At 47.8% G+C, this 24,434-nt stretch overlaps 2 protein-coding genes across 2 annotated transcripts in view; one reads left to right on the forward strand and one right to left on the reverse strand.

The window, feature by feature from the left end:
* On the forward strand, positions 1-22,718 carry ADORA2B (adenosine A2b receptor). The gene is made up of 2 exons (XM_033090684.1): positions 1-443; positions 22,041-22,718. The coding sequence occupies exons 1-2, from the start codon at positions 109-111 to the stop codon at positions 22,678-22,680; spliced, it is 975 nt and encodes a 324-aa protein (XP_032946575.1). The 5' UTR covers positions 1-108; the 3' UTR covers positions 22,681-22,718.
* The window catches only part of ZSWIM7 (zinc finger SWIM-type containing 7), a 16,639-nt gene continuing 12,259 nt past the window's right edge, over positions 20,055-24,434 (reverse strand). The window contains exon 6 of the mRNA XM_033090686.1: positions 20,055-20,614. The gene's annotated coding sequence lies outside the window, so the exon portion shown is untranslated. The remainder of the gene's footprint in view (positions 20,615-24,434) is intronic.

The raw sequence follows: 24,434 nt of genomic DNA on the forward strand, positions 1-24,434 counted from the left end.
GTCAGAAGCGGGTGGAGGACGCGCGGTCGGGGCGCTCGGGCCATGCCGGGCGGGGCCCACGCGGCTGCCCCGCTCTCGGCGCAGCCCGGGTAGGCGACGCCACCGGCCATGCCGCTGGAGGCGCAGGACGCGCTGTACGTGGCGCTGGAGCTGGTCATCGCCACGCTGTCAGTGGCGGGCAATTTGCTGGTGTGCGCCGCGGTGGGCACATCGAGCACGCTGCAGACGCCCACCAACTACTTCCTGGTGTCCCTGGCAGCGGCCGATGTGGCCGTGGGGCTGTTTGCTATCCCCTTTGCTATCACCATCAGCTTGGGCTTCTGCACTGACTTCCACAGCTGCCTCTTCCTCGCCTGCTTCGTGCTCGTGCTCACGCAGAGTTCCATCTTCAGCCTCTTGGCCGTGGCCGTCGACAGGTACCTGGCTATCCGCGTCCCGCTCAGGTGAGGCGCGCGGCAGCCCCGAGCCCCGTTGGAGCCCCGCCAAGGACCCCCGCTCCGGGGCCAGGTTCCTGTCCCCAAGCTGAGGCGCGCGGGGCGCTCTGAGCTCCGGTTCCCAGCCTGACAGACGCCGGCCATCCCCAGAGACGCGTGTGCCCGCGCTGTCCAGACCCTCTGGGTGACCCGGGCCGGTCCCTGGAGGCCTCTGCTCCCCGGAATGCGCACGTCTCTTTAAGGGCACCTGCATAGGGACAACTCTAGGGGTTCCGGGAAGTGTGGTCGGCGGGAGCCCGGCCTGCCGCGGGCGGGTGGAGGTCCGGGAGCGGGAGGCTGGCTGGTCGCATCTCTTCCTCTGCGGCGAGAACTGTTTCCTCACACCCCTCACCTGCGGCCAGCTGGCGGCCAGACGCGGCCCTCTGAGCGAGTGCTGGGGGTCGGGCCTCCGGGGGAGGTTCCAGGGCACTTTGGACGCTGGGACTTCGCGTTGTCAGAATGGACACTACCCACGACCCAACATCAGAATGTACCTAGCACAAAATCGGGGCCAGGCCTCCCTGGGCGGGGAGATGACAGTTAACTTTGGGGAATGCTATGGACATGTGTCCCTGCATGCTTAATGGTGACTCAAATCACCTCCATATACTTTTAAAAAGAGGTAAAATGCTGCTTTTTTCACCAAGAGCCTTAGGGCCTCATGCCGATGTGTAACCTTGTTTATCCCCGCCTCTCTGTGTGTCCTGGCAGGCTGGGAGAGTGCTATTAGGATTTCAGAAAACTGGATAACTTACTCATCTTCTCTTGCTCCCACACTGAGAAAATGTAGGATTCAGGGCAGGGAGCCAGCCAGCAAGGGCAGTGGAGCCCAAGTGGTAGCTGACCAACGAATCAGAGTTGAATCAGAGTTGAGCGTTTGAGAGCAGGAGTGTCAGGGCAACCTTAGGGCTTAGTGACAGCATTTATGCTCTGCTCTGATGCCTGGGCCCCTGTGGCATTTCTGGGTTGGGTGAGCTTGGGATTACTTTGGGTTTGGGGCTGTGACAGGAAATGGAGTCACAGGAGTAGGAGGGAAGGAAAGGAATTAATTTATCGAGTGCCAACTGTGTGAAGTTTATATTAAATTTATATCCTTTAAGCCTTGTAGTAATTCCAGAGCATAGGTACTATTACCTGCATCTCATAGATGAAGGGATGGTGGCTTAGGGAGATTAGACTCTTGCTCAGAATGGTGCATCTGGAATGAGTGTCGGAGTCAGGACTTGAACTCAGAGCTGGCATCGTATTCCCACTGTGCCATCAGGCTGTCTTGCAGGGGCTGTGTGTGACATGTGTTTGGGATGTGGGCAGAAAGCATACTGCCATTTCTAGAAGCGGATTTTGCCTGCGATAAATTGGTAGTTGGAAGGGAAATGTGTCTGAGGGAATTGACTGTGAGAAAGCTCCCAGAATCCTTTTTAGCAGGCAGACATGTTAAGCCTGGTCACTGTGGGTTGTGTTCTCGGTCCCAATCTGAACAGGAACCTCCTGCTTGGCCGGGCTGTGAGCCTGATCTGCATGTCTGGGCCTTTTTCATGTGCTGCTGCCTTTGGCATCTGACCAGGAGGCCTCATACATGCCATCGGGTGTGGGAGCCCAGGGATTTCCAAGGTTTAGGGCAGCATGGCACACTCTTCTCTCTCGTGGTCCCTTTCCTACCTCTTGGTCCTCATGTGGCTTACTCGATGGTCTTTGGACTGTTTGCATCCAGCAGGCAGTCACAAGTCCCCACTCTGAGTTGCCCATATCACAGAAGCCCCTTGGGCTTGCCCCTGGCAGTGGTCCAAAGAGATCCCAGCTCAGTGGGAGTTACTGGAAGAATCTCTTGTGCCCCGTAGAGCAGGAAGTTCCATAAAAGTTTAAATCTGTTAGTTCTTGTCCTGGTTTGTGCTGGGTGGAGTCTTGAAAGAAATGGGTGTGGGTGTGTTAAGGAGAAAGAAATGTGAATCACAGGCCTCTGACTTCTCCTTTGCATCTGCTACAGGCCGGAGAGGAGAGGTACAAGTAGGGAGGGCAGAGTGCTCAGTGGAGAGTCACCATGAAGTTTGTCCCATCCCTGCCCTCCTGGCCTACCCACGTGAGTTTAGAGGTCTGGAAGAGATGTGTGCAAGCAGCCCCAGCTCCCTGTCCCAGGAAGGTATGGGCCTCTGATCTGTCCCCACCCTCAGGGTTTGGAGAGATGTATTGGTTCAGCTCTCCTGAGCCCTACTGGGGGCTGGTGCCTGTGAGCAGGCTAAAACGCAGATTACAGGTCCTGCGGGACCCTACTGAATTAGAATCTCTGGGGTGGGGTGTGTGTGTGATTCCAGTATCAGTATCTTTAGGTGGGGACTTCTTGTCCCACCAGAGCCTGGGAACCTTCCTGGAGTCAGGAGGACTTGAGTCCCCCCTTCACTGCATTGACATGGGCCAGGGGCCAGCTCGGATTTGGCTCTGAAGCCTCCCTTGGGATCACGGAACGCTGGGTGGGAGTAGAGTTGGAAGTGCCCTGTTTGGGAGGAGATGTCTCCCCTATAAAGGCAGAGAGTGATGAAGACGAGGTCCAGGGAGTGGGGGCAAATACGGTCCTTGGACTTGCGCTAGGTTCCAGCCAGTTCACTGGTGCGGTAGGTTTGGAGGGAATTTGTGCCCCAAGGCTCTGCGTGCGAGGCCTGTGTGGTCAGCCGTGAGCACAGCTCAAGGCCACAGAGACCACAGCCCCCATCTGCCACCCAGTTGCCAAGGCATTTACTAACCTGGGGAAGATTACAGTGCAGGAAGAAAGGAGAGCTCCGAGAAGATTCTAGGCACAAAAATGACAACTTTGGCCAGAATTGAAAAGGAGTAGTGTCAGGCCAGCCCAGTGGCGCAGGTGATTGGAGCGCTGTGCTCCTAACACCGCTGAGGTTGCCAGTTTGATTCCCACATGGGCCAGTGAGCTGCGCCCTCTACAGCTAAGATTGTGAACAACGGCTCTCGCTGGAGCTGGGCTGCCCGGAGCCGCTGGAGGTGGGTGAGGGCTGCCGTGGGCCAGGAGCGGCCAGTGGCCAGCGTGAGCGGCCGGCAGCCGAGAGAGCTGCCGTGAGCTGCTGTGAACGGCCGACCAGCGACCGACTCCCATGGAGGGGGGTAGCACAAAGCTCCTAATACCAGCATGGGCCAGGGAGCCGTGTCCGACACAACTAGACTGAGAAACAACGGCTTAAACCGCAGTGGAGGTTGAGGGGGTTGGGGGGAGGAGCAAGAAAGGGGGAAAAAAGAAAAGTAGTATCTGCTCTCACATCAGGCCTTCTGAGTGAGGGGTGTCTATAAACAGAATAACGTCTGCTTCCTCTAGTTCAAGTCCACATAGTTCCTGATGTTCCTAAGAGGGTCCAGTCTCAGTGGTGCCACTGGGAGTGGGCAGAATGGAGAGGGGGAGGTGCACACAGGAGGGCCAGGTATGCATTCCCGGGGGAGTGTGGGGGGGATGAGCCAGTGGTCAGGCTTTGTCTGCTCAGGCTGCTCCCTGGCTCTCACTTCCAATAGGAGCACTTCCTCCTCCCTAATCGAATCCTGGTCCCCTTCTTGCCACTGACTCAGCTGAGATGGGATGGGGAGGGGCCTTCCCTACCTGCTCTGGACTGTTTCCTGCCTTATAGTGTTGAGTCTCAGCTGTTTTCCCAGTGGGCTGAGGATGGTGTTTTCCAGGGAGTGTTTGGTTGGCTGCATCCATCAAGAGAGTAGAAGGGGCGTGTTTGTCTGACCTGTCCATGGACCCTAAGCCTGTCACCCTCCCTTCCCCTTTGTCGCTTTTTCTCGGAGCCTCACATGTCGGGTCTGTGAATAGGTATTGAAGACTTCTTAGCAAGACTTGAAGTAAACATGTGACCTCCACTTAGCTCCCTAGCTGACTGAACTGTAGGGTGGGAGTTGGCAGGGTATTCTGAGAGTTTTTTCAAAAGTTTTTGTGTGTGTTTTTTTTTAATTGAGCAACATTTCCCATATGATAAAATTCACCTTTAATGTTGTTTTGAAATAAAGCTAGGAAGGTAAATTTTGAACTCTGGGTCCTACCCCTCCAGCTTTTTCAAGGACCTCCCTCTTTGGGTTCTCCCTTCTTCACATGAGTATTTATCTTTCTTTCCAGATCATTCCTATTGTAGTGGGTTGAATGGTGCCCCCCGCCCCCCAAAAAAAGATAGCGGTATTCTAATCCCCAGAACCTGTGAATATTACCTTACATGGGAAAGGCATGACTACTTCCTTATATGGATCTTGGGAGGAGGAGCTTATCCTGGATTAACTGGTGGCCCCTAAATGCAGTCACATCCTTACAAAGTAGACTTGCAGGATAGAAGGAGGACGCGGTGTGACGATGAAGACAGAGATACAGAGACGGATGCTGCGGCCACAGCCAAGAATGCTGGGCAGCCGCCAGAAGCAACGACTGGATTCTTTCCTCGAGCCTCTGGTGGGCCTGCCAACACCTTGATTTCAGGCTGCTGGCCTCCAGAACTGGGAGAGAATATTTTAAGCCACCAAGTTTGTGTCACTTTGTTATCGTAGCCCCAGGAAACCACCATTAATACATGAAAATGCTTAAGTCAACTCTCCATGGACCGCACACCCTCTCCACTTACTGGCTCAACCTTTGTTTCCCGTCACAGTAAGCTTTTCCAATGAGTCATCCAGTTTCACTGCCTCCACTTCCGTTGTCACGATGGTGTCATTGAATTGCTCCTGTTAGGTCACCACTGCAATGCTCCGTTTTTGGTAGAATCTAATGGTTACTTCTTGGATGTCATTGCACATGTCCTCTTAGCAGCTCTCAGCCAGCTCCCGCGGGGCCATGGGCCCCCTACCTCATCTTCTCCTTCTCCACACAGCTGCCTGAGAGACTCATTTGAAGCATGTCAGATCACATCATTCCCCTGAGTAAAGCTGTGCAGTGGTACCTAGAGTAAAATCTGAATGTCCCACCCTGGCCTCAAGGCCCTGTGTGATCTGGCTCCTGTTCATCCATCTTTCCCCCCTCCCTACCTTACTCACCAAAGCACAGGCATGCTGATTCAAGTTCTTTCCCCAGCCAGAGTCTCTGTACTGCCCTTCCTCACTTCCCCCCTTCTGAATAGGCTTCTCTCAGCCACCACACGTATTTACTACTGACTCTATCGTTAAATTATGTCTTTACTAGGTTATGGTCTCTTGCTGCCTGGAGCATGAACTCCTGAGGAGAGAGGCATGGTCTTATGTAACCAGGACCCAATTCTCGCCATGATGCCAGGCATGGGATAGGGACCCACATTTTGGATGAATACCTGAGTGACTAGGTGAAGAGTGTGTGTTACGGAGGGAAACTGGGACAGTGTGGGCAGACTGCGCAAAAAATGATGTGGGGAGGGAGGGTCCAAGATGGCAGATCCCAGTAATGGACAGAGCTCTCTGGTGACACGATGTCAGAAAAAGGATCGTCCAATAAGTTTTAGTGATGAAAAGAGGGGAAAGCATCTTCTGAAAGGGTGTCTCACAGGCCTGAGGAGAACGGGCAGAGGTGCTCAGCTAGCCAGCAGGTGCGATGGACCAAGGACTTGCTGCAGCGCTCGCTGGGCGAGGCCCCCTGCTCCTGGTCCTGACTCTCGGCGCTCAAGCAGTCCTGGGGCCATCCTGTTACCTGCATAAGGGAACATGGCTCTCAGGACGGGGGAAAAAAGTCACCTGGGACTCAGGAGGAGGGACGTGGGTGCACTGTGCTATTCTTTACCCTCTGTTGTTAGCATACACTCCTCTCAACCCCACCTCCCTGCCTGGGCAGTGACTAAAGCAGCCGCAGGCGCTGCCGTTGGCTGTGGCTGAGTCCGTCTGTAAGTGCTAATGGGAACCTCCAGCCCGGCTGGGGCTTGTTCCTGGGGCTTAGTTCCCTGCTGGCACATATGTGCCCAGGCAGAGGCTGAGGTCTGGTCTTGTCAGTAAGGCCCTCAAGTACTGTCTCAGAACCTGGGTAATCCAATTCGGAGGATTCCTGGAAGTCCTGTGCCCTCACTGGGGGTTGAGTCCAACCAGCTGGACAGTTATCGAGGAGCACCTGGGAGTCGCAGGGCAGGGAGGAGATGAAAGTGGAGCCTGTGAGCACTCAGGATTGTGAACGCAAGGCTCCTCCTGAAGGATGGTGGCAGAGGGTCTGCCTGCCACCTTGGCTTGCCTAGAGACTGTGGCCCGGAGCTGCCCCCCGCGGGCAGTGGGAGCCCCGAGTGACCAGGAGCTCCTCTGCAGATCAGGCTGCACCGCCCCAGAGCAGCACTGGCAGGGAAGCAGCGCCTGGCCTCCGTCTCGGGAGCGTTTCCACAGAATTCTGAAAAGCTCAGGTGGTTGCCTTTGATCATCTGAAGAACGAGCATGTGTAAAGGGACAAAAGTTAACATTTACACGGCAGATGATCTGCGCTCCTTTCTCTGTAATGGCGGCACGGGTCTTCTGCCTCATGGAGCCGTCCCATCAGGTCCGGCACCAGCAGGACCAGTTACTCTGTGGAACCCAGGCTCCATATCTCACTGTTTTGATCTGTCAGCTTGTCATCAGAGCTTCAGGGACAGAGATGAGGAATTACGTCCTCAGCTACTGTGACATTAGAATTTTTAATATTGCAAACAGCAGCCACTCTTTTGGAGCCTTTTCTGTGTGCCAGGAACCTTACTCATTTAACCTTTACAACCTTATGGGGGCAGACACCTTCCCTCCTATTTCACAGGTAAGGAAACCAAGGCTCAGAGTTATGATGAGCCCATGGTCATACAGAAGCCAGTCCTGGGTAATCCTGTCTTCCCTGGAGCCTGAACCAGCGTGTGAACAGCTGAGGGGGAAGGCTCCAAACACCGTGCTCATCCAGAAACATATCCTTAATGAGCGGTCCTTCTAGGAGTGAGGAGTGAGGCCAGCACATTGTGACTGGGACACTTTAAATATTATAAGGAACAGAGACTATAAATAGTAATATGGCTGAGTGAGGAAGAAGAAAGTTATACTTTGGCCAGTGTGCATGATATGTCACAGGATTTGACCAACAGCTGCAAGGACCTGTGGAGGATGTCTTTCTACCTCATCTTTCCTCAGATGGGGAAACTGAGGCCCAGCCTTTCCTAATGCTTCAGACTTTATTACTGGCCTTGGACACTGGGCTTCTGACATAGTTATTCTCCCCTCAGCATTAACAGGTTGTGCTCCTGACCCCGGAGACTAGCAGGCTGGAAGCACCGCCACTGGCAGCAGGAACTTAATGGCAGGTAGCAGATGTACCTTTCTGACAGAACTAAAGTTGAGAACAGACCGTCACCAGCTCCAGGATAGCTATCTCACTCAGTCTGGGCTGCGGGGGAGGAGGGAGTGCTTTTTCTAGAGGGTTGATGCTGGATTGTGGGGGATAAATGGGAGGAAAGAGCATTCTGCGCTGAGGCGGAGCCTGTGAGCAGGAGCAGAGCTGGCCGGCCAGTCTGGGCTTCAGTCTGGGGTGTGGGTGGGTGTTTGAGAGCAGGCAGATCAAGGAGGGCCCGGACTTGCCAGGGAGTTTGGTGTTGTCCTCAAGGTACTAGTAAGTCCATGAAGGAGGTGTTTTGTTTGTTTTGTTTGAACTTAGAAATCAACGCGTGTGCCCAGAGGTAAATATACACAAGTACAGAAGGACACAAAAGGGAAGGCGAAAGTGTCCCCTCCCTTGCCCCTCATGAGCCCCGCTGCAGGCCAGGCCTCCTAGACTGTTTCTGATGGCATTTCTTCTGAGGGTCACTTCACTCTCCGTGGCAACACCTGGGCTTGTGCTGCCATCTTTAAACAGAATCTGTTGACTCTCTACCACGTAACAGGGGGATTGTGGCTCACGTAGCCTTCATCCCAATGCCGCTCTTGCCAATTTTTGTTATACAGTATCTTTATTTTTTTCTGGGGATCATATTTCAGCCTCTATTTTTAATTCCACCAATTATAGGCAGTATTTGTTAACTGTTAAGAAAAATGAGGAAAAGTATCCTACTACCGTCCCTTTGACATCTCTCCGCCGCCTCCTATTAACTGAACCATTACTCTTAGCACACTACCTACCTAACAGAGGTTTTACTTTCAAAAAGGTAATTCATGCTGTTGTAAAGAAACTGAAAACATATAGAAAGGTCAACTGTGAAAGTAGCCACCAATCTCTGACCTCTGGTTTTCCAATTTACCCATTAAAGGCAACCACTGTTTCTTGTGGTTATTTTTCTCCTACACAAATTATGAACTGAACACATTTATATTATACCATTACTTTCATACTGTCAAGATTAATGCCATTTACATTTTATTCTGTAACTATAGGAAAGTTTGCTGAACTTTGTAGAGTTTCTGAAAATTGCAAACTGATTAACTGCATTTATTAGGTTGGTGCAAAAGTAATTGAGGTTTAAAAGGTTAAAAATAACTGCAGAAACTGCAATTACTTTTGCACCAACCTAATATGATGCTTTACTGGTATATTTCTGGTTCACCCCAGAACCGAGCAGTATGATTGGAGTAGGAAATGCACCCCCGTCACTAAACTCATGCTTCTCACAAAGACAGGTCTCATCATCAGGTCGGGTGGATTCCATGTTTAGGTGCTATCCACTGCTCAGAAGTACACCACGTTTTAGTCTGCTTCATGTTTTGGATCACAATTTTCTCATCAGGAAATTAGAAGCAAGTTAAAGGAAGAACATGGCTTCCCACATCCTTATGATGACGCAGTTTCTTCATCATCCTCGTTTCTCACTGTCCTAGTGTGCCTTCTGAGCATGGTGCACAGCTGTCAGTTGTGATTTCTTCGTACTCTTGGAGTTGTTTGACCATTTCTTTTCTCTTTTTCTTTTTATAAATTTTATGGGGGAATATTAGGGAACAGTGTGTTTCTCCAGGGCCCATCAGCTCCAAGTCATTGTCCTTCAATCTAGTTGTGGAGGGCGCAGCTCACTGGCCCACATGGGAATTGAACTGGCAACCCTGTTGTTCAGAGCTCGTGCTCTAACCAACTGAGCTACCCAGCCGCCCCAGGTTCGACCATTTCTTGCATTCGGTGTTCTCTTGCCCCTTTCTGGGACTCCATATTTGTTTGTTTGTATACACATCCTTACGTAACCTTTTCAGGACATGGGAGATAAACTTCCTGGGTTCTTCACATGCCAAAAATGTTTTTATTTCTCACATGTGATTGGTAATTTGACTGGATATGATTCAGAAGTTTAAAGGCATTGCTTTAATACCCTGTTGCTCAAAAAGAGCAACATAAGATTCTTATCTTATCTGCATAAGATTCTTATTCGTGACTTGCATTTCTTCTCTGGAAGACTTTGGGATCATTTGCTTTGGCTTGGTGGTCTGAAATGTCATGAGACGGAATCTACATGTTGACTTTCAGCTTTTCTCCTTCACTGAGGATGGCACTTTTAGGTGAACTTTTCCAATCTGAAGACAGGTCTGTCTTCAGCTCTGAAATTTTAAAAAAGAATATTTTCTTGATTATTTCCTTATCTCTATTTTCTCTATTCTTTCCTTCTAGGATTCTTAATAGATAGATGGATACTTTACCTCCTTGACTGATCTTCCTTGTCTCCTAAATGTTCTCTTATATATAAATGTCTAATACTTTCGCTTTTCATTCTCCTCTGGAAGAGTTCCTTCACTTTCCCCCCTTAGTTCTTCTATTTTTTTTTTTTTAATGTAGCAATCCTATTTTTACTTTTGTTTTAAGGTTAAATGTTTTAAAATTTTGAAAAACCTTTTTTGGATTCACAAGGTTCAGATTCCTTCACGTGACAGAGTGTGTGTAATCAACACTCTTCCTCCCACCCCACCCTCCATCCCTGGATCTCAAGCTTCAGCTTGGGCATGAATGGAGTTGGGAATAAGCCCCCAGCTCTGTGGAAAATGGGGGACAATGACTGCGTAGGTGAGGCAACCCATAAACTCGTCCAAGCCAGTCTTTCCCTTGATTTCTTTTCCTCTTCTAACTCCCATTCTGGAACCTGCTGTCTGGTAGGCTGCCGCCTCTCTTCCCTGCCACCTGTTTCTGATCTAGGGTTTCATGCCCCATCGTGAAGATCCTATCTGCCTTCTGGTTTCTAGAAACTCATCAATATCTCCCATTTGCTGATGTCACTCTCCACTTCTGTTTTTAGGATGGTTATGAATTTATTTCCTTTTGTGTTTGATATGGTCAGGTTTGCATTATAAAACTCATTCTGGTGAAGAGCAAGGAGGATGGATTGGAGGAGAAAAGATTATGTGGGGTGGCCGGTTGTCATCCAAGTGAGAAGGAAGAAAGCATGACCAGGGCAGAGGCCACGGAAATTGAGGCAGACTCTAGAGACATTCGAGATGTGTAAAATCTGAACTTCTGCACCAAAGAAGGTTGTTATCCAAAGCCAGCCAAGGAATCTGGCACTATTTGGAGCAGAGGGGCCACAGGTAATGCCACGTAGCTAACCAAAAGACCAGACAGGAAGGAATCCGGAGAACCAAAGATGGGCCCCGGAACCACAATCAGTGAACAAGGACTAGAGATGTGGTTGGTCAGGGTCAGTTGTGGTGGGGTTTACAGGTGTGAAATCTGCAGTGCCACTCAGCCTGTGTGATTGGGGAGTGTGTCTGTGCCAACCCCACCGCGTGGTATGCCTGTGGTTGGAAGACGGTATCACAGGCAACAGCTGCAAGAGGACTTGCTGACTTGGCTGGATGTTGGACATGAGGGAGAGGGAAGAGTCCAGAGTGAGTCCCAGATGTTTGGGCAGTGATACAGTGCCGTCTATATCAGTTGTCTCCAGTTATCCCAATCATGTTGTTTATAGGTGTTGTTTTTTTTTTTAATCCAGGTTCCAGTAAAAAAGTCATACATGCATTTAATTCCTTTAGTTTCCTTTAATCTGGAATAGTTTCTCAGTCTTTTTTTTCTCTTGCGAGACAGTAACATTTTTGAGGAGTTCAGGTTATGTTTTACAGGAAATACCATAATTTGGGTTTGGTTGTTTCCTTATGATTAGATTCACGTTAAAACGTTTTTGGTTGTTTAATGTTGGAATGCTATCTATATGGTGTTGTATCCACTTCAGTCCATCACATAAGAAGGCATACAATGTCAGTCTGTCCCATTGCTGGTATGTTAAACCTAATTGCCTGGTTAAGGCTGTCTGCCAGGCTTGTGAAGACAGCTTCACAGGCTTCACTGTGAAGGTGTTTTTTTCCCATTGATGCTTATTGCCTGAATCAGTTACTACCATGTAAAATGGTAATTTTCTTTTCTCTCATTCCTTTCACCTTTATTAGTTGGTATTCTTCTGTAAAGAAGAGGTTTGCCTTTTCCCTGCTCTTCCTTTAAATTATTGTGTTAATACCAGTATGGACTTACAGTTTTATTTTTATTCAATGTGTTATAATCCATTCCTGGAATTCATTTTGATGCCCAAATTTGGCCAATGGGAGCCATTCAAATTCACTTCTGCTTGAGTGCTCCCATCAATTTTTTGGGCACTTCCTTACTTTCTGGCACAGAAAGGTTTTTCAGACTTATGTGTTTTCCAGCTTTGGAATCAGCCATTTCTCCAAGGAGTCCTGCTTCCTTTCAGTGGAGACGGGTATTTAGAAACCAAGATTTGGGTGGGTCTGCTCATTCCTACTGCAGCAGCATTTCTTCTAGGCCCTTGCAATAAATAGAGCTAGGAGATTTTTTCTTTTTTAATAATGAGTTGGGAGAGCTCTTGCTTACAGGAGAATGCCATCTAATTGACTAGGGATGACTGAGTTAAGCAAATCAACATTTGCAACAATCATAGTAATAACTGGTTCAGGCAAGTATCAATAGGTGCTAACACTAATTGGTGAAAGTTTGATGAAAAGCAAATATTTACAAAGTCTCACATTATCTATCACAAGGTATCTACTAATTAAAAAGGGAAAAAATAGTGACTGTGGAGAAAGCTGGCAGACACCACGGTAATCAAGTGATCAGTTAGCATCACCAGTAATGGGACATTCCGATACTACTGCCTCCTGTATCTTCTTCTGTTTGTGTATATGGAAGCCTAAGCTTTTGACGATTAATGTTATATATCTGAAGCAGTGTGTTTAACCCCAGTCATAGAAGGGTAACATTTGGGGGTGAGGACAAAGTGTTTTTTCTTCTCTGGTTTGGTTTCAGGCAGTGGCCCTTTCTCTCGGGGCTTTTAGTTCATGTGACGGAGATCAGAATCTGTAGTGCAGCCAACTTGGGCTGTCTCTGAGTCCCACACGCAATATGAAACCAAAATACGAGATTCACCAAGAAACAGCCTCAGAGGTGAACTCTGGGTGGCCTAGTCCTGGCTCTTGCCCTCAACCTCACTAGGCTGAATCATTATCAGGTCACTCTGGACTGCCTCCTCTTGCCACAGTAAGCTGGTGGGGAGTGCTGCCAACTTTCTTTTCTGCTACCTCCATTCCTCATTGTTCTTGGGTGACTGAGAAGGACAAATGATATCTCTTCCAATCACCTTTCCACGTGGCAGTGGACTCATCTCAGGCCCCAGCTAGGTCTACCACTGGGATTCAGACATATCTGAACTTGTTGGAGTAGATGAGAACCTCTAGGAGCCAAAGTAGCCGAGGGTCCTAGCCTCCTCAGAAGAACTTATCCTAAAGGTGAATACAGTGGGTAGGCAGACACTGGCCTTTCTTTAGAATGCCCTGCAGACTAAAGCTATCACGGTCTTAGACTGGAGACAAAGCAGATTGCCCTCAATATATTTACCACAAATGACAGACCTTCCCACTCCCAGACCTGAACTTCATTTATAAATAGAACCAAACGGTATCTACTCTTTTTGTGTAAGAATAGTTTTATTTGTATCTTCATTAGGGAGGTCATGTCGGTCTTAAGTTTTCTGTGTGGGAAGGTTTTGGGTTATATATTCTATTTCTTTAATAGATACAGTGCTATTCAAATTTTCTATTTCTTCTTCTGTCCATGACAACTTAAAAAAAAACAAAAAACCTTGGTTCCATGAGGAATCTGAAAAATGGGAAGCCACCACTCAGCATAAAACTTTCCCTCCTATACAGACAGCCTCTTGTGAACTATAAGCTGAAACTCAAGACATGCTCACATCCCCCAGGCCTTCTTTAGTTTGGAGCTACCAAGTGAGTGTCAAACGTGTATGTGTGATTACAAAGCCAGAGTTCTGGTCCCTTCTTATAAATTCAGGCTTTTATTCAGCATTTGCTTGCCAGGCCGTTAGGTGTTTTGGATACAACAGGGAACAAGATAGTCTGTGCCATGAAGGAGTGCACGATTCAGTGGAAGGAGGCTGAAAATGCAGTTATGTGGGAGATTCGTAAAGTGGAGGTACTGTGGAAATCACGGTATCGTGGGAGCAGTGGCGCATTTCAGTACATACTGGTCAGGTTCCAGGTGAATTCCTACAATGTGAAGTAGTGCACGTGCAACAGGTACACAGGCAAGGCTGTTGGTCCAGTGCAGACACCTGCTTTGGTTCATCTGTGATTTTGCCCAAAGAATTGGAATAGCGGGAGAAGCATTACCGTCTTCAGCAGGAAAGGAAAAAGCCCTCGGTTTGACTGCTGTGCAGCAGGAGCCCATTTGGGCACCAGGAACAAGAAAAAAAATAACATTGCCTACCCTGGGCCTCCCTCCTCAGAAAGCCGCATCCCAGACTGCTGGTCTCGGTCGCAGCTAGCCACACTGCCCACTGCCCCCAACTTAGTAACTGTCCCTTGGCTCAGGTCTCCTTTGTCATCTACATTGCCTTGGCATTATCAGCCTTGCTCTAATTAAAGTTTAGCCAGGATTTCCATTTGACTTTTTGGTACATCTTTAATATTCACTGTGGCAGCCTCTAGCCCTGCCAAAAGTGCCTGCCTGAGTGGCCTAAGGTATTTTGTTCTTGCTCTAGTTACAAAATTTTGTAGGTTTTGAGTTGTCTGTTCTAACCCCATTTTCATGTTAAGTCCTGTTATTATTCATAGCAATTTTAGAGAATATGAGGTTTTCTAATTTTAGAGAATATGAGGTTTATGTTGCTTTATAGCAGAGATGTTTGTGTTACAGAGGAATGAAACGTGTGAAGCTAGACAGTATATAAAGAAGTCCCTAAATAAACAATTTTAAGAAGCTGCAACAGAACTCCACGTGCATTTACTTAGCAATTTACATTTATAAAGTACACATTATATCTGTGTTAAAAGCCCCAGCATAGAGGTGGGTTCTGCAGCCACTATTATCCCCATTTTTCTGATGCCAGAGCTCAGACTCTATCCACCCATGGCTGGACTGGCCAGGCTCAATGTCACTGCCCAGGGCAACTACCCTGAGAGCTGGGAACTGTGATTTCTAAGGCTGACAGGGCAGACTGCACAGCCGGAGAAGCCCCAGCTCTAGGAATAGGCAGAGAAGACCCAGCCCCGGGAACAGGCCAGCATTTGTTATGCAGCACTTGGCGGCTCCCTTTTTCATTATGTAACCTGTGTCCACAGTTCTCTTTTGTTGATTTCCCCCATGTGACTGTTCTATCAGTCTTCTTAGCTAATGAGCCCCTTATATAGAGAATGGGTGGATCACAGCACAGCTCTGTCACGGCAGTGGGCATAGCCACTTCCCAGACCGTGGACTTTCCCAGAACACCCCTTTTGTGTGGGCTGGAACTGTTCCTGCTTGTCTGGAATAATAAAGCTGCCTGTTTACTTTATTCCTTTCTCTACTGCCTTTCATTTACTTCTGCACTTGGAGCAGATGTCTGGCTTCCCTGGCCTGACTGCTGTGCTCAGTGTCCTCCATAGAAAAGCACTGGCTGGCATAGGGCAGATGTAGGAAAGGACACGGCCCACCTTTCAGGAATGTGTTGGACACACACACACACACACACACACACACACACACACACACACACACGGGGATGTTCTGCGAGCCAGTGGTACACCGGGAGCAAGGCATGGAGCCCACTAGAAGAGATGGGCATTCAGGGAAAGGACAGCATAGCTGGAAGTGGGAGATGAGAGCACACGGCAGGTTACCAGCTCCTGCAGAAGATGCTGGAAACCCCAGGGGCCATCCCTTCCAGCATCCTGCTTACTGCAGGGACGCCTGTCTGCTTTCTGCAGCATCCCTATCCCAGGCATGGGTCTCATGGATACTGACCGTGCTGCCACTATGGAGCTGGTGCTCCGGTGCTCAAAGCACTTGTCTTTGGAGCCTACATTTCTGCTGTGGGTCTGGTTGTGTTCTCCAACAGAATAAAGAAAGTCTTTTTGTTGCCTTTTAAGGACTGCCTACCAAAGGCTAGCACATGCTTCTCAATTCAAGTTTCCAATTCTCACGTGGCTGGCTCCAGATGGGGTCTCCCTGGAACCTGCAAGCAGCTTTGGCAAGGTCAGGTGTATATGGAGAAGAAAGTGAAGCAGCTGACCTATGGCTGGGTAGCCAAGCAGACGGGGTAACTGGGACTTGTGAGAAGAGCCGAGATCCCTAAGCAGGAAAATGACTGCTTTTAGCAAAATCGGAGTCAGACTGGGTTTGTCCCCTGACTTCACTTTAGGGGCAGTGGGTGAGCTTGTTTCCACATCTGCAAACTGGAGACAGCAGCTGTGACGTCGTGAGGCATGGACTGAGTGGGAGGTACGAGCCAGTAGCTTGGCACGTCGCGCAGTAGGTGCTCAGGCAGAGGAAGTTCCGTTACTGATGTGTTCTGTACAGCTGCGGGAGGGAGTCTGCAGGCACGTGTCTCCAAAATTGGGCATTTGGTCATGTAATTCAAAGGCTGCTGGAATGGGAAACTTATCTGCCAGTTAGGAAATCTGGAAGAACTTGTTTTAGATGAAGAAAGGGATGATGAACTTTATTTTTTTTACTTAAAGTTTCAAGTACCATTAATGTATGAAAAATGAAAATGTAGCTGTGCGTTGGATGTTTCAGTGTTAGCCATGAATTTCAAGTCCTCAGAAAATAATTCAATGTATTTCCAACCCCACAATACTCTATGTATCTCCTGGCTGATTGGGCCCGAAGTCCCAACCCCCTTTCCTAAGTACTGTGCTCCCTCCGTCCTCAGCCTCTTCTCTGAAGGTTCCCTCCACGTGGCCTTGACCAAGACCTGCCACTCCCCCACAAGGACACTGCTTCCCTTATTGCACCCTGGGCCTCAGATAGGGACTTGGGCTCGAGATCTTTTTCTTGGTTCTCTCCACTCTCCTTTCAGAGTAGTACCCCCTTCACTCCTGCAAAAGACTTGAACCTTTGACGTTCCCATTGTCCAAACACACTGCCCTCCCCCCACCCCCACTGCTGCTACCCCGTGATATCAGCATTCTTGCTGACGGCACCAGCCACCCAGCTCGAGTTTTGCACCTCGGCAGTTCTCTCACCTCCTCAGTCTTTCTCTCCTCCTTGCGTTCGTTTCTCATCGTCCAGCCTGCACCTGGTCAACAGCAAAAGCCACACCACCCTCAAAACCACAAAGGCCATCCACTACATTTTGCTCGCAAGCTCCCTTTTCCACTCCTTGAGACAACTGAAGTGTCCTAGTCTTCTCCTTTCCCTCAGGTGATGATTTTTTCACACTTCTCTGAATAACAGCGATTCAAGGGGATGTTGCCCTCATCTCACCACACAGCACCCACCTCCCTGCATCGGCCGTCATTTCTTCCTTCTGCCACAGCAGAGAAGTGTCCAACACGTGCCCTGGTCTCCACGTCCTCCAACCTCCTTAGATTCTTTTTTCTTTAGTAATCTTACCTTTTTTTTCTGCATCTTCTTTCCACTGATCACCAGGATAGTAACCACCACCATTCTCTTCACCTTAATCTCCTTGCAACCCCCTCTTCCTTTTAATAGTTTCAGTACTAAATGTTAATACATTGGAGGAAAAAGCCCTAGGAATCGTCCCTGACTCTTCATTGTCCTACACCTGATCCACCTTCGAGACCTGTTGGGTTCTACCTCCAAAGTGTGTATCATTTGCACTATCTCAGCTATCACCCTGGTTCTAAGGCAAGATATTCTCGTGAATTAACCACCAAAAAGTGTTTCCTAACTGATCTGCTTTTCTTTTTGCTCCCCTAAAATTCAATCTCCATACTGTGAGCTTTATAAAACATAAATCGTACCATTCTCCTGCTTCAACACCTTTAGTATTTCCCATTGCACTTTGAATATCAAAATCCAGATTTCTTCCTATGCTTATGAGCTGGCTCCTGCCTCATCTTAGGTCGTTCACAATTCCACTTGTTTTTTTTTTTTTTTTTAAAGATTTTATTGGGGAACAGTGTGTACTTCCAGGGCTTTTTCCAAGTCATTGTCCTTTCAATCTTAGTTGTGGAGGGCGCAGCTCAGCTCCAGGTCAGGTTGCCACTGGTAGTTCAGGGGGCGCAGCCCATCATCCCTTGTGGGAGTTGAGGAGTCGAACCGGCAACCCTGGTGGTTGAGAGCCCACACTCCAACCAACTGAGCCATCCGGGAGCTCAGCTGCAGTTCAGCTCAAGGTGCTGTGTTCAATCTTAGTTGTAGGGGGCGGAGCCCACCATCCCTTGCGGGAGTTGAGCAGTCAACCAGCAACCTTGTGGTTGAGAGCCCCCTGGCCCATGTGGGAATTGAACCAGCAGCCTTCAGCATTAGGAGCACAGAGCTCCAACCGCCTGAGCCACCGGGCCGGCCCCCTCCATTTGCTTCTTTAGGAAATAAAATCCTTTCCTGCTGAAAGCTTTACACATTCTGTCCTTTCTGCTTGGAATGCTCTTCTCTTCACTTTTCAATTTTTTTTCACCTCTTCTCAACCTTTAGCTTGGCTTCAGAAACCTTCCCAGATGTGCCGTGTCCCAAGTTTTCCTGCTTTCTCTTATCTGCATCCCATTCATTTTGGTTTGGCCACTCATTCTGATTTGTAATTACACATTTGTGTGTTTACTTGTTTGTCTCTTCCATTAGTTTTACAACCCATGAAGGTTGTGATTGTTTCTAGTGCCTAGCAGAGTGCATGGTACAAAGGAAGAACTCTGAAATAATGAACCAACAGGGAAGAAGAGCTGTGATGGGAACTCAGAGAAGCTGTGACCAGCTACTTCCCTGATGCAATCAACTGCTTTTTCTTATCTAAGACAATTTAGCATAAAGTAGTTTTTCACATGTGCAAGATACAGCAGTTTTGACAAGTTCAGATGTGGGTAGATTCCAGATGTTGTTTTGAACTGTAGTGGGAAGCCACCCCCGTGATCCCTCTGTGTACAATATTGCTTTTTGAAAAAGTCAAGTAGAAAAAGCAGCATAATGTGGTTGTGGGGACAGAGCCCCAGAAAGCAGTTTCCAGGCTCTCGGCCTCACATAGAAAGGTGCAGGCTCAGGTAGTAAATGGCCATCAACTGTGATTGGATGGCCATCAGCTGTGGCTAGTTGGCCGTCAGCTGTAACCAGTGAGCCATTGACCACTAATATAACTGCTGTGGTTACGCTAGCAGAAAATGGGGGCTAGCAAGAAGATGGTGGCTGAGCCTGCAAGCGGTGCAGTGAGGGTTGAGAATTGTGTGGCTCCTGCTTCCTGTGTCTCCAACCCAGCCGCCAGCGAGAATATAGTGGTATGACTCCCCCACCTATGGCTCCGTGGGTGTTCCTTTTGGCCTCGTCATATCCTGCGTTCTTAAGTGGGGAGCGGGAGCAGAGACCCCGTAGGCCGCCCCACACAACAGTGGTGCAAGGAACACAGGCCTGCGAATCCTGACTTAGTTTTGGTCGTTGGTTCTTATGTTGCCTTTGTTACTCAGGCTTTGTATCTTGTTTCCTTATTTGTAAAATAAGAGAGGTTGGACTAGAAGAGACAAAAGTTCCTTCCAGTTTGTATGAGTATGCTTTTGGCTGCAGGTTAAGAGTGGCTTAAGCAATCAAGACATTTAATTATCTCTTCAACTAGAATACAGAGCCACGATGGCTCTAGGGTTGGTGCATTGCTGCAGAGATGTCATCAAAGACCTGGGCTCTTTGCCATTCACTTTGTCTTCAGGCTTGTCCCTTTCACAGAATGGCTGCTGCAGCCCTAGGCATAACAGCCTCTCACAAGAGCATCCAAAGCAGAAAGGGACGGGCATGGGGAACAGCTCTCCTTATGGGTCCCTCTCCTTTTATCAAGAAGGAAACTCTTTCCTGGGAGCACCCTCACAGACTTCCTTTTGTTTCTCCCTCTGCCAGAACCACCTTGTAGCACAGGGTGTCACGCGGGGTCTCTGGTCCCGCTCCCCACATAAGAACACAGGACATGGTGAGGCCAAAAAGGAACACCCACGGAGCCATAGATAGGGGAGTCATACCACTATAGTCTCGCTGGCGGCTGACACAGGAGACCCAGGAAGCAGGCACTGCGCCGCTTGCTAGTTCAGCCACCATCCTCTTGCTAGCCCCCATTTTCTGCTAGCATAGCCTCGGCAGTTATATTAGGGGCCAATGGCTCACTGGTTACAGCTGACGGCCAACTAGCCACAGCTGATGGCCATCCAATCACAGTTGATGGCCATTTACTACCTGAGCCAGTGCCTTTCCATGGGAGGGCAAGAGCCTGGAAACTGCACTCCTGGCTCTGTCGCCACACACCTCATGTATCCAACACTGATCATTACTGATGAGAATTTGCTTACCCCAAATATAATTCACCCCCCAGGACTGGCCTGTATTCAGCTGTACTCAATTCAATACAGGTGAGTCCTGTAAACAACAAAGGACTAAGGCAGGGCTTTTGAGTAGGCTGCCTCATGGATCTAAAGTCCTGTAATTCTAAGTGCTTGACCTTGAGGAAGCTGCCTTCTTATCCTGCAGGGACTAATTGCATTCCTCACGTCTCTGGTGAGGCAATGGCTAGGAATAACATTTTTAAAGCAATGGCTTCACTTTCCTGAATGAGGTGGGGAAGCAGAAAGGGTTTGAAAATAGGTGGATTAATTGGCCAAGAAAATTCAGTGAGCAGCTAAGCCCAGCAGGTCTTCTGAAGTAAAGGTCCCACCACCGAGCTGCCCACTGCTGAGTGACGCCCTCAGAGGGAGCACAAAAGGTTAGGGATCGTTTCCAACGATGAGGCAAGATCTCAGTTAACTTTGTCCGCAAACTGTATGAGTTCTCCTGCCTGTCCAGGCCACAGCATCAGGTACTCCTAGTAAGTGGAATCCTGTTTGATAATAAATCAGGTTAACAAATGAGGACTGTATTCACAATGGCCATATTATCAAGAATCCACTATGTGCCAGCACTGTACTAGGTCCTAGTCCTTAAGAGGTTGACATTCTAGTTGAGCGGAAAACAAATGTAACAGATAAACATTGTTTTGTGCGACGTTGGGAGCAGCCTGAGCCAGGACCACCAATTAGGGATGGCAGGTCCCGGTATGTGGGGCTTACGCCTGGAGGGCTCCGGGGGCCATGCTGAAAAGTATGGCCTTTATCCTGCAGGCAAAGGATGGGGATTTTCCATAGACAAGTCTAAAGGTAACGTGTATCAGATTATTCTCCCCTTTTCCAGTTTAAGGTAATATTTTATTTCACTTATTTAGTACATTATATTTAATACATAGTATGGGCCAGTTATTAATAGCTAAGTTTATAGCTTTGCTATAAACCACATATGAACTAGTTTATAGCAAAATGTCTAAAATGTATATTCTGATTTCTAGTGATTTTAAGATTTGAGCATTCAAAAATTACTAAAAAACTTAATATTTGCTAAGTTATTGCCCAGTTTTGATCAACTTTGCTGCTAGTAGACAGTTGGGGACGTTGCCAGGCCTCTGGGCCCTCCAGAGGTTAGAGACATTCAGGCATGAAGCTCCCCAGTCCCAGGCAAGCCTCTGTATCTGTGGGAATCCCACCCACCAGGCAGTGCTGCCTGACTCCAGGGAGCTCGTCTTTACTTCCTGAGGCTTTTGTTCAAGTGTCACACTATCATTGAAGCCTCCCTTGACTGACCTCTTTTAAAACTACCCTGTTTCCCTGAAGATAAGACCGGGTCTTGCATTAAGGTGTGCTCCAAAAGACGCATTAGGGCTTATGTTCAGGGGATGTCATCCTGAAAAATCATGCTAGGGCTTATTTTCAGGGAAACATGGTAGTCCCTGCCAGTTCTGATCTTCCTTACTCTGCCTTTTCTTTGTACTACACATAAAACCTTTTATCATACCGTATAACTTAGGTTTGTTGTTTATTATTATGTTTCCCTCTACTAGAATGTCACTCCCTTTAAAAGCAGGGATCTTTGGATGTTCTGCTCAACCAGCTAGAACAGTGCCTTCTAGAAAACTAAGTAGTTAGTATCTGGGTAGTCAGAAAGCACTTTAAGATTTCTCCAATCGTTCTCATTGATCATGACCTGTCACTAAACAGGTGAGTGAATGAGTCAAGAATGAAAATCTTACTGAGCGTGTTAAGAGTGAAGCTCTTTATACCTGACGGCACAACTTTAGTGTTGAGAGTCAAAGTGCCCTGAGGGTGAACCTCAGAGGCTGTTAGGAGTAAAGACCGTGGAACAGCAGAGGTGGAATTCTGGACCTTGGTGGCAGAGTACTGTAAACTGACAGTAACAGATGATGTTCTTTTGAACAGGTATAAGAGTGTGGTCACTGGGACCCGAGCGAGAGGAGTCATTGCTGTCCTCTGGGTCCTTGCCTTTGGCATTGGACTGACCCCGTTCCTGGGATGGAACAGTAAAGACAGTGCCACCAACTGCACAGAGTCCTGGGATGGAACCACAAATGAAAGCTGCTGCCTGGTGAAGTGTCTTTTTGAGAATGTGGTCCCCATGAGCTACATGGTGTATTTCAATTTCTTTGGGTGTGTCCTGCCCCCACTGCTCATAATGCTAATGATCTACATCAAGATCTTCCTGGTGGCCTGCCGGCAGCTTCAGCGCACCGAGCTGATGGACCAGTCGAGGACCACCCTCCAGCGGGAGATCCACGCAGCCAAGTCCCTGGCTATGATCGTTGGCATTTTTGCTCTGTGCTGGCTACCAGTACATGCCATCAACTGTGTCAGCCTTTTCCAGCCAGCTCGGGCTAAGGATAAGCCCAAGTGGGCAATGAACATGGCCATCCTGCTGTCACATGCCAACTCAGTTGTCAATCCCATTGTTTATGCCTACCGGAACCGAGACTTCCGCTACACTTTTCACAAAATCATCTCCAGGTACGTTCTCTGCCAGACAGATGTCCTCAAGAGTGGGAATGGGCAGGCGAGGGCGTAGCCCGCTCTTGATGGGGGCCTGTGACCCAAGCTCTGTCCTCTTCGAGGAGAAGGCACAAATTCACAGTATACAAAGGGACAGGACATGACCGGCTGACGGTCACTGTGAAAGACAGCTACCCCTCACAAGCATATGGGTTGCCTCTTTCGAGCACTTGTCTGGAGTTACCACATATCTAACTAACATGTACATGTTATTAGTAGGTTTCAGAGGTTGACAAATACAGATGGTTCTGTCCGGCTGCTCTTACTGCGTGGATGATGCTGATGGTGTGAACAGACAGTGAAAGAGTAACTTTTTTTTGAAGTCTGTCTCTTTCAAGGTAGAAAATGATTAAAACTATTTTACTGTGAAATACTGTGAAATATTATAATACAAATATTTTTTAAACTTAAAGGCAATGGAAAAATAAAAGTTGGACACACTAAAATGAAATACTTGTTCCTAGGAAGGTGACTAGAAAAATTAAAAGTATAATTCTTTAATCAAGAAACAATTTAGGAAAATGATAGTCTCATAAGTTCTTAAGTAGAATATCACATAACAATTTTGATAACATTCTTATCCATATACAGCAAATTACCCTAGAGAAATGGGGTCCCTCCTCTTCCAGATTCCATTTTCCCCTCCTAGGGCTAATAGTGAATTTTCTCTCCCAAGTTCAAGTTTTGCCAACTTGTTGGATCCCAAAGTGTGAAAATTTTACAAAGTAAAATTATATAATCGTGTATGTATACTAGGCAAAATAAAACTTAAAAAAAAAAGTTTAAGGTGCTGCATCAGCTTGTCACACACAGCTGCGTCTACCTTCTATCCTTTATCCTGAAGACTGCTTAAAAAAGTAAGTTTATACCCGGCCTGTTTCCCAATAATATAAGTCTCGATAGATTTTATTTGCCACACCTCAATGTTAACAAAAGGCTCTGCCAACCACAGAACACTACAACATTTGTGGCCTTTTCACACAGCATTCATTCAGTAGTCCCTCAGGTTTTTGGGACACAGGTTGGGGGTTTCGTAGGCTGTAAAGTCATCTTTTTCATCTGTTTGTTCATTGCTTAAGTTCTTCCTGCAAAATCCCTGCAAGGAGATTGTAGGTTTACAAACCCCTACAGAGACAGGGCATTCCTGTCCTTCTAGGATCCTGTTTTGGCTGTGGACAGCTTTACCTACTAAATTCTTGTCCTGTGCTGAAGTCTGTCTCATTTTCATTATGACTGCTCCTCTGTACTCTCTTGGGGTCCAAACAAGTCCCATTTCTCTCCCTTCTAATACTCCTCTTGGTATCTCTTTTGCCTTTTCTCCTTCAGACTGGAAATCTCTAGTAGTGTCTTCAGCTTCCTTCAGGACATGATTTTCAGTCCCTTCCTTCATTTGGCTCAAAACGCAAGCAGTGCAAAACCAGCACTTCCTTGTTCCAGATATTACCACTCTAACAATACAGCCTACTTAAGCTCTTTTGGCACTAACGCCACAGATATGTCAAGCTCACTGACACCAGAACCCCAGCAAGTCTTTTCATACTTGCTGCTGTTTAGCCACATGTCTACTCTGATCTTTACTGTTGCAGAATAATTTTCTAAACCTAAGGTAAAGAACTAACACTTATTCATCTAAACGTCATCCTACTCAGTTTCGTCTACCATTTCAACCTCTTAAAAATTACTAGTACTTCAGTTACTTAATCTAGTTGTGGACATGATTAGTAAGCTTTGTTTGAGTCTAAAATGCTTGACTCCATGTAGAAAATTTTT

This window comes from Rhinolophus ferrumequinum, chromosome 21 (genome assembly GCF_004115265.2).
Source record: "Rhinolophus ferrumequinum isolate MPI-CBG mRhiFer1 chromosome 21, mRhiFer1_v1.p, whole genome shotgun sequence".
Classification (NCBI taxonomy): Eukaryota; Metazoa; Chordata; class Mammalia; order Chiroptera; family Rhinolophidae; genus Rhinolophus; species Rhinolophus ferrumequinum.

Coding starts and splice junctions, on each gene's coding strand:
- ADORA2B (XM_033090684.1), top strand. CDS start 109: ATGCCGCTGGAGGCGCAGGACGCGCTGTACGTGGCGCTGGAGCTGGTC. Junction 444..22,040: donor GCTATCCGCGTCCCGCTCAG/GTGAGGCGCGCG, acceptor TCTTTTGAACAG/GTATAAGAGTGTGGTCACTG.